The 9,480-nt window shown below is 47.0% G+C and overlaps 1 protein-coding gene across 1 annotated transcript in view; it reads right to left on the bottom strand.

Moving 5' to 3' along the window:
• Positions 1–1,231: 1,231 nt before the first annotated feature.
• Positions 1,232–9,480, bottom strand: part of LOC120054377 (sushi, nidogen and EGF-like domain-containing protein 1) — a 12,050-nt gene continuing 3,801 nt past the window's right edge. The window contains exons 3-10 of the mRNA XM_039001788.1: positions 6,715–6,828; positions 6,217–6,333; positions 5,964–6,058; positions 4,938–5,148; positions 4,398–4,581; positions 3,665–3,777; positions 1,402–1,680; positions 1,232–1,236 (exon numbers count right to left, since the gene is read on the bottom strand). Of these exons, the coding sequence (XP_038857716.1) occupies positions 1,232–1,236; positions 1,402–1,680; positions 3,665–3,777; positions 4,398–4,581; positions 4,938–5,148; positions 5,964–6,058; positions 6,217–6,333; positions 6,715–6,828 (1,118 nt within the window). The remainder of the gene's footprint in view (positions 1,237–1,401; positions 1,681–3,664; positions 3,778–4,397; positions 4,582–4,937; positions 5,149–5,963; positions 6,059–6,216; positions 6,334–6,714; positions 6,829–9,480) is intronic.

The following is a 9,480-nucleotide window of genomic DNA, read 5'->3' as shown; positions in this document are numbered from 1 at the left end:
TGTCTCATAGCCTTGATAACTTAACCCCCGACAGCCAATCTCTCGCTCTAGTGTCTCATAGCATTGATAACTTAACCCCCGACAGCCAATCTCTCGCTCTAGTGTCTCATAGCCTTGATAACTTAACCCCCGACAGCCAATCTCTCTCTCTAGTGTCTCATAGCCTTGATAACTTAACCCCCGACAGCCAATCTCTCTCTCTAGTGTCTCATAGCCTTGATAACTTAACCCCCGACAGCCAATCTCTCTCTCTAGTGTCTCATAGCCTTGATAACTTAACCCCCGACAACCAATCTCTCGCTCTAGTGTCTCATAGCCTTGATAACTTAACCCCCGACAGCCAATCTCTCTCTCTAGTGTCTCATAGCCTTGATAACTTAACCCCCGACAGCCAATCTCTCTCTCTCTGTCTCATAGCCTTGATAACTTAACCCCCGACAGCCAATCTCGCTCTCTGTCTCATAGCCTTGATAACTTAACCCCCGACAGCCAATCTCTCGCTCTCTGTCTCATAGCCTTGATAACTTAACCCCCGACAGCCAATCTCTCTCTCTCTGTCTCATAGCCTTGATAACTTAACCCCCGACAGCCAATCTCTCGCTCTAGTGTCTCATAGCCTTGATAACTTAACCCCCGACAGCCAATCTCTCGCTCTCTGTCTCATAGCCTTGATAACTTAACCCCCGACAGCCAATCTCTCTCTCTAGTGTCTCATAGCCTTGATAACTTAACCCCCGACAGCCAATCTCTCGCTCTCTGTCTCATAGCCTTGATAACTTAACCCCCGACAGCCAATCTCTCGCTCTCTGTCTGTCTGTCTGTCTCTCTCAGCCTTTCACTCTCCTTTTCTCTCTTTCTACCTTTCACTCTCTCTCACCTGGGCATCTCTTCAGAGTGCTCTCTCTCTGTCTGTCTGTCTGTCTGTCTGTCTGTCTGTCTGTCTGTCTGTCTGTCTGTCTGTCTGTCTGTCTGTCTGTCTGTCTGTCTGTCTCTCTCTCTGTCTCTCTCTCTGTCTCTCTCTGTCTCACTTACTCACCTGGGCATCTCTTCAGAGTGCTCTCTCTCTCCAGTCACACCCAGGTCCTGAGGTTCAGACGGGGTTAGTGTATGACTCACAGGGGTTCCCACGACAGATTGTCTCTCCCTCGTCCTCCCTCCCCATCGCTCCCCCATCGGTACTGGTCCAGGTAAAGTTAAAGTTAGTTGCATAGGAAGTGGTAAAGGAAAGCTTTCAGACTGAAACAGACAAAACGATAGTCCTAAATGGTAGAAGTTTCAAGTTTGTTCCTGTCTCATTCTGGGCTCTCAGCAGAATTCCCCAGAGCATTACAATGTGAAATCTCAGAGTAGTGCATGTTATAGCAGAAGCTCGTAGTACGGTAGTGGTAACAGGACACTCACATGTGGTGAAGGCCAGGTGTTGTGGTACACTGTGTATGTGTTCCTGTCCTGTGTTCCTAACAGCCATGAGGACTAGGTGGTAGTGTTGTCCCGGAGAAAGCTCTCTCAGTGTATACGTCTCTAACTTCCCATTGGGTAGGAAACGACTCCGGGTGCTCAGGCCTCGCGTCACATTGACCACGAAGCCGTCTGGCAGGTTCCTGGGATGGGGATCCCACGTCACCAGGGCAGAGTTGGAAGTCACATGGGACAGAGACAGGTTCTGAGGGGGGAGGGGTCCTAGAGGGATGGGGGGGACACAGAGAGAACAGTCTGTCTGTATGCTGATAGAAACAGTTGAGACTAGAGGTCCATCAGACCCCAGAATTCTTAAATTCGGGTCCTAAATTCAGACTTTTGTCTCAGATCTGGAACGGGTCTGACATAATTGCCATAGGTCTCGGGTATGTGCAATTAAAATTGATTTACCGACTGGGGGGAGAGAGAGAGAGAGAAAGAGGGAGACACAGAGAGAGAGAGAGAGAGAGACACAGAGAGAGAGAGAGAGAGAGAGAGAGAGAGAGAGAGAGAGAGAGAGAGAGAGAGAGAGAGAGAGAGAGAGACACACAGAGAGAGACAGAGAGAGAGACAGAGAGAGAGACACACAGAGAGAGAGAGAGAGACACAGAGAGAGAGAGAGAGAGAGAGAGACACAGAGAGAGAGAGAGAGAGAGAGAGAGAGAGAGAGAGAGAGAGAGAGAGAGAGAGAGAGAGAGACACAGAGAGAGAGAGAGAGAGAGAGAGAGAGAGAGAGAGAGAGAGAGAGAGAGAGAGAGAGAGAGAGAGAGAGAGAGAGAGCCATGAGAACAAGTTTTGATCAGTCATAGAAATAAAAGTGCTGAAAACAAATTGGCTCCCTATTTCAAAAGAAGATGGAGAACAAACTATGAAGGAAAAATACTGGCTTTTATATGTAACTCTCAAATATTTTTCCCACATCCCTAGAATTCCTGAGGTTCATTGATATGCGAGAGCCTATGACACATTTGCACTGATACAAGTCTGACTCAGTTGATCCTGATCCTGACAGTTGATCCTGAACCTGACAGTTGATCCTGACAGTTGATCCTGATCCTGACAGTTGATCTTGATCCTGACAGTTGATCCTGATCCTGACAGTTGATCCTGAACCTGACAGTTGATCCTGAACCTGACAGTTGATCTTGATCCTGACAGTTGATCCTGAACCTGACAGTTGATCCTGAACCTGACAGTTGATCCTGAACCTGACAGTTGATCCTGAACCGGACAGTTGATCCTGATCCTGACAGTTGATCCTGAACCTGACAGTTGATCCTGAACCTGACAGTTGATCCTGATCCTGACAGTTGATCCTGATCCTGACAGTTAATCCTGACAGTTGATCCTGAACCTGACAGTTGATCCTGATCCTGACAGTTGATCCTGACAGTTGATCTTGATCCTGACAGTTGATCCTGATCCTGACAGTTGATCCTGAACCTGACAGTTGATCCTGACAGTTGATCCTGATCCTGACAGTTGATCCTGACAGTTGATCCTGAACCTGACAGTTGATCCTGAACCTGACAGTTGATCCTGATCCTGACAGTTGATCCTGACAGTTGATCCTGAACCTGACAGTTGATCCTGAACCTGACAGTTGATCCTGATCCTGACAGTTGATCCTGATCCTGACAGTTGATCCTGAACCTGACAGTTGATCCTGAACCTGACAGTTGATCCTGATCCTGACAGTTGATCCTGACAGTTGATCCTGAACCTGACAGTTGATCCTGAACCTGACAGTTGATCCTGATCCTGACAGTTGATCCTGATCCTGACAGTTGATCCTGATCCTGACAGTTGATCCTGACAGTTGATCCTGACAGTTAATCCTGAACCTGACAGTTGATCCTGATCCTGACAGTTGATCCTGATAGTTGATCCTGATCCTGACAGTTAATCCTGATCCTGACAGTTGATCCTGATCACATGTTCTAATTGGAGTGGCCATCTTTAAGTGTCTTGTCTCAGGTTAATGAATCCCTCTGCATGGTGGACTACTACTATGATAGGATGAGGATGTTTCCAGATGCTTAACGAATGCATAGCGAATTCCCGAGGTTCATTGAGTTTCTGCTTCTGCATTGCTTTTGGCTGGTTATCTGTAAACTGCTGATTGCAAAAAAGGGCTTTCTAAAATACATGTTTGATTGATTGACTGACTAATTGATTGATTGATGTATGAGACATGATGACCTACTGGTCCAGACTTGCAGCGGTCCAGCAGAGTGACTGGTGGATGGTGACTCGTCTGGTCCGATCCCACTCTGAGTTAGAACATCCACCGTGTACATCTGACCAGGGAGCAGAGAGCTGAAGGGGGAGAAACACAGAAACACAGACAGAAATCCCAGTCATGCAAAATGACACACACAAAAACCCCAATTCTGCTCTGGTCTATGGATGTTTATCAGCGTTGGCTTCACAACGCCATCTACTGGATGAAATGTGTATTGCCGTGCAGACAGTGCCCGAGAACAGTGGTTCCCAACAAAGGGTAGCCTGGGGGTACTAGGCCTACCCACAGGGGGTACTGGAGAAGACTCATGACACCATAGGTTTACTGGTAAAATGCACATGAGGGGTTTCTTCAGAGTTACTCCGGGCAGAGCAGAATTCAATTGGTGGTACAGTAACTGAGCAAGGGTGAGAACCAATGCCCTAGAAAGTAATATTAAGTGATAGTGATACAGTGGCATCTAGTGGACATAATCAGTATTGCAGGCTGTAAGTCAGTGGTTTTCAACTTTATTTTTGGTCACTACTACCAAATACATCATGCTCTGCCCAGACTACCTCCTCATGGGCATTAGACCAGTAGGCCTATGGTCTCATGAGTCTTTCCAAGTACCCCTGTTGGATAGACTAAGTACTTTGACAACCACTCAAATCTACTGCCAAACTAGTGATAATAACGTTGAATGGAGCAGAACCTGAAGGCATATTCCATTGTGCTGGTGTTGAGCAGAGCGGTGCCAACTCCACTACCGTCCCAGGAGACCAGGGAAAGGCGCACCTGGCTGACAGTAGCATGACGAGCAGCCTGAACCAGCCACCTCAGCCATACCTGGGAGGACGACACGTTGACTACCTGCAGCTGATCCACCCGCCGTGGCCCTGACACACAGAGAGAGATACACAGGTCAGTATACACACACACACACACACCCACACACACACCCACCCACACAGGTCAGTATACACACACACACACACACACACACACACGTCAGTATACACACACACACACGTCAGTATAGACACACACACACACACGTCAGTATACACACACACACACACACACACACACACACACACACACACACACACACACACACACACACACACACACACACACACACAGGTCAGTTACTGCACTCACAGGTCAGTTAATGCACTCACACACACACACACATTCTAAACGACACTTTACATAAAATGTCACTGTACTGAAGCATTCACAGTCCACTCACTGGTGCGTATGAGAGCGATGGCTGGCTGGCTGATATCGTTGCCGTTGGTGTTTCGTTTCACTGAGAAGGTAGAGATGTTGTAAAGCAGACCAGGCTCCAGGCCCTGCAGCTGATAGGTGGACTGCTTCTTGTCCAGGAAGTCAGTCTTCCTGGTCCCACTGCCGCGGCCCAGGAGATCCAGAGGGGCGTAGGTCACAGCGAACCCACTGACCTACCCATGGGTTGTATGTTCGTTTTAGGACTGAAGCCCAGCAGAGCTTTCTACACAATGCAGTCTCAATATGTGCTAATTAACATTTCGTCTGAAGTGCGTTACTGTGGCTTGAAAACACGATTACGTTTCAAAAAATCGCCAGGTTGGCTTTCGAGGCAGTAGAACTTTAACTAGCTATCTAAGATTGAGGGGCGAGCACCGACATTTTAGCTAGCTAACGTTAGCATTGCTAGTTATTTCTGAAAAACGTTGCTAGTTCATGACAACATTGCCATCTCTCGAAAGTAAACTTGACGACATCATAATGATAGCAAAGTTATTTTCTACTAATTTGTCTAATTTAGCAATATCATGATATTTCCAGGCCCCTATAGTATAATTGCGATGAAACAGCCCCCTTTCAGAAAGGCGTCAATATGCTGCGGCATCTGTAGTATGTTGATACAGTAACCATGGCAACGACGCGACCGAGTGACGGAGGTGCAACCCCATGAACAAGTATTCAAGGTTTCAGACTACGTCCTTGATGGCACCCTATTCCCTATATAGTGCACTACTTATGACCAGAACCTCTGAGGGTTATACTACAAATAAGGATCAATGAGTTAGCCAGCTGACTCTTTTGTTGTTGTTGTTGCTGCTAAAGATAAGCACCATGAAATAAATGGGCAATGGTGTAAGGAATTGTTTATCAAAGTAATCTCTCTAACTCATTGATCTAGCTTGGTAATATACCCCTCTGTTCTCACTGGTGAAAGAGGTCTTCTGACCTCAATGGGTTAAATAAAAACAAATGTATGAATTAAACTGACCAGGCTCTGAGAGGAGGGGTCCGGCAGGTCCCAGCGCAGCACCACCTCATCCTCCTCCACCCGTAGTACATGCAGACCAGAGGGAGGCAACAGGTCTGGGAACAGTGGTAAAATATCATTGGCTATTTCTACCACGAAGAATAGACTTGGTATTGATTCATTGAAACATTTATTGAATTTATGGATTTCTTGAATGAAACACCAATAAGAGAATTGATAGTCGATAAGATAGCTGAACGTGATTGACTCTCACCTCTCTCACAGTCCTTGCCTGTGTGACCCACTTTGCAAGCACAGCTGTAGTTCCCTTTCCTGTCGCTATGGCAGAGGCCTCTGTTCCCACACGGCTGCAGTACACAGGGATTCTCCACTAGGGGGAGTCAGAGACCATCTGTCACCATGATGTGCTGTTTTGTTACTACCACCACAGTAGAAGAGACTGCATGCAAAATGGCACCACAGGAGGTTGGTGGCACCTTAATTAGGGAGGACGGGCTCGTGGTAATGGCTGGAGCAGAATAGGTGGAATGGTATGAAATATATCGAACACGTGGTTTCCATGTGTTTGACGCCATTCCATTCACTCCGTTCCAGCCATTATTAAGAGCCGTCCTCCCCTCAGCAGCCGCCACTGAATGACACCCTATTCCCTACATAGTGCACTTCACCCTACATAGGGCCCTGGTCAAAAGTAGTGCCCTATAGAGGGAATAGGGTGCCATTTCAGCTCAACCGGTATAGCTCTACTCACATGACTGGCAGTGGTCCCCCAAGAATCCTTCTTTACACACACACAGGTAGTTGTTCCTGGATCCCCAACACACACCGCCGTTCAAACAGGGGCTGGACTCACACCTGTCCTGTTCTGGAGACACAACACACTCAGAGACAGGAAGGATACAACTGGAAGGATACAACTGGAAAACAGCTGGAGGATACAACTGGAAAACAGCTGGAGGATACAACTGAAATACAACTGGAGGGATACAACTGGAATACAGCTGGAGGGATACAACTGGAGGGATACAACTGGAAAACAGCTGGAGGATACAACTGGAAAACAGCTGGAGGATACAACTGAAATACAACTGGAGGGATACAACTGGAATACAGCTGGAGGGATACAACTGGAGGGAAACAACTGAAATACAACTGGAGGGATACAACTGGAGGGAAACAACTGAAATACAACTGGAGGGATACAACTGGAATACAGCTGGAGGGATACAACTGGAGGGAAACAACTGAAATACAACTGGAGGGATACAACTGGAATACAACTGGAGGGATACAACTGAAATACAACTGGAGGGATACAACTGGAATACAGCTGGAGGGATACAACTGGAGGGAAACAACTGAAATACAACTGGAGGGATACAACTGGAATACAGCTGGAAGGAAACAACTGGAGGGAAACAACTGAAATACAACTGGAGGGATACAACTGGAATACAACTGGAAGGATACAACTGGAATACAACTGGAGGATACAACTGGAATACAACTGGAAGGATACAACTGGAATACAACTGGAGGATACAACTGGAATACAGCTGGAGGGATACAACTGGAGGATACAACTGGAATACAGCTGGAGGATAGAACTGGAATACAGCTGGAGGATATAACTGGAGGGATACAACTGGAGGGATACAACTGGAATACAACTGGAGGATACAACTGGAGGGATACAACTGGATGGATACAACTGGAATACAACTGGAGGATACAACTGGAGGATACAACTGGAGGATACAACTGGAATACAGCTGGAGGATAGAACTGGAATACAGCTGGAGGATATAACTGGAGGGATACAACTGGAATACAACTGGAGGGATACAGCTGGAGGATACAACTGAAATACAGCTGGAGGATAGAACTGGAATACAGCTGAAGGAATACAACTGGAGGATAGAACTGGAATGCAGCTGGGGGATAGAACTGGAATACAGCTGGAGGGATACAGCTGGAGGGATACAACTGGAATACAGCTGGAGGGATACAACTGGAATACAGCTGAAGGAATACAACTGAAATACAACTGGAGGGATACAACTGGAATACAGCTGGAGGGATACAACTGGAATACAGCTGAAGGAATACAACTGAAATACAACTGGAGGGATACAACTGGAATACAGCTGGAGGGATACAACTGGAATACAACTGGAGGGATACAACTGGAATACAGCTGGAGGGATACAACTGGAATACAGCTGGAGGGTTACAACTGGAATACAACTGAAATACAACTGGAGGGATACAACTGGAATACAGCTGGAGGGATACAACTGGAATACAACTGGAGGGTACAACTGGAATACAGCTGGAGGGCTACAGCTGGAGGATACAACTGGAGGGATACAACTGGAATACAACTGGAGGGATAGAACTGGAATACAACTGGAGGGATACAACTGGAATACAACTGGAGGGATAGAACTGGAATACAACTGGAGGATACAACTGAAATACAGCTGGAGGGATACAGCTGGAGGATACAACTGGAGGGTTACAACTGGAATACAGCTGGAGGGATAGAACTGGAATACAGCTGGAGGGATTAGCCGACGCTCTTATCCAGAGCAATTCGGGTTAACTGCCTTGTTCAAGGGGACATCACCAGATTTCACCTAGTCAGCTCGGGATTTAAACCAGCAACCTTTACAGTTACTGACCCTACCTCTTAACCACTAGACTACCACCCAGTTACTGGCCCTACCTCTTAACCACTAGACTACCACCCAGTTACTGGCCCTACCTCTTAACCACTAGACTACCACCCAGTTACTGACCCTACCTCTTAACCACTAGACTACCACCCAGTTACTGACCCTACCTCTTAACCACTACCACCCAGTTACTGACCCTACCTCTTAACCACTAGACTACCACCCAGTTACTGACCCTACCTCTTAACCGCTAGACTACCACCCAGTTACTGACCCTACCTCTTAACCACTAGACTACCACCCAGTTACTGACCCTACCTCTTAACCACTAGACTACCACCCAGTTACTGACCCTACCTCTTAACCACTACCACCCAGTTACTGACCCTACCTCTTAACCACTAGACTACCACCCAGTTACTGACCCTACCTCTTAACCACTAGACTACCACCCAGTTACTGACCCTACCTCTTAACCACTAGACTACCACCCAGTTACTGACCCAACCTCTTAACCACTAGACTACCACCCAGTTACTGACCCTACCTCTTAATCACTAGACTACCACCCAGTTACTGACCCTACCTCTTAACCACTAGACTACCACCCAGTTACTGACCCTACCTCTTAACCACTACCACCCAGTTACTGACCCTACCTCTTAACCGCTAGACTACCACCCAGTTACTGACCCTACCTCTTAATCACTAGACTACCACCCAGTTACTGACCCTACCTCTTAACCACTACCACCCAGTTACTGACCCTACCTCTTAACTACTAGACTACCACCCAGTTACTGACCCTACCTCTTAATCACTAGACTACCACCCAGTTA

Source organism: Salvelinus namaycush, chromosome 10 (genome assembly GCF_016432855.1).
Source record: "Salvelinus namaycush isolate Seneca chromosome 10, SaNama_1.0, whole genome shotgun sequence".
NCBI classification, from domain to species: Eukaryota; Metazoa; Chordata; class Actinopteri; order Salmoniformes; family Salmonidae; genus Salvelinus; species Salvelinus namaycush.
The sequence above is the reverse complement of the archived record's forward strand: the minus strand, read 5'-3'. Positions and strand labels throughout refer to the sequence as shown.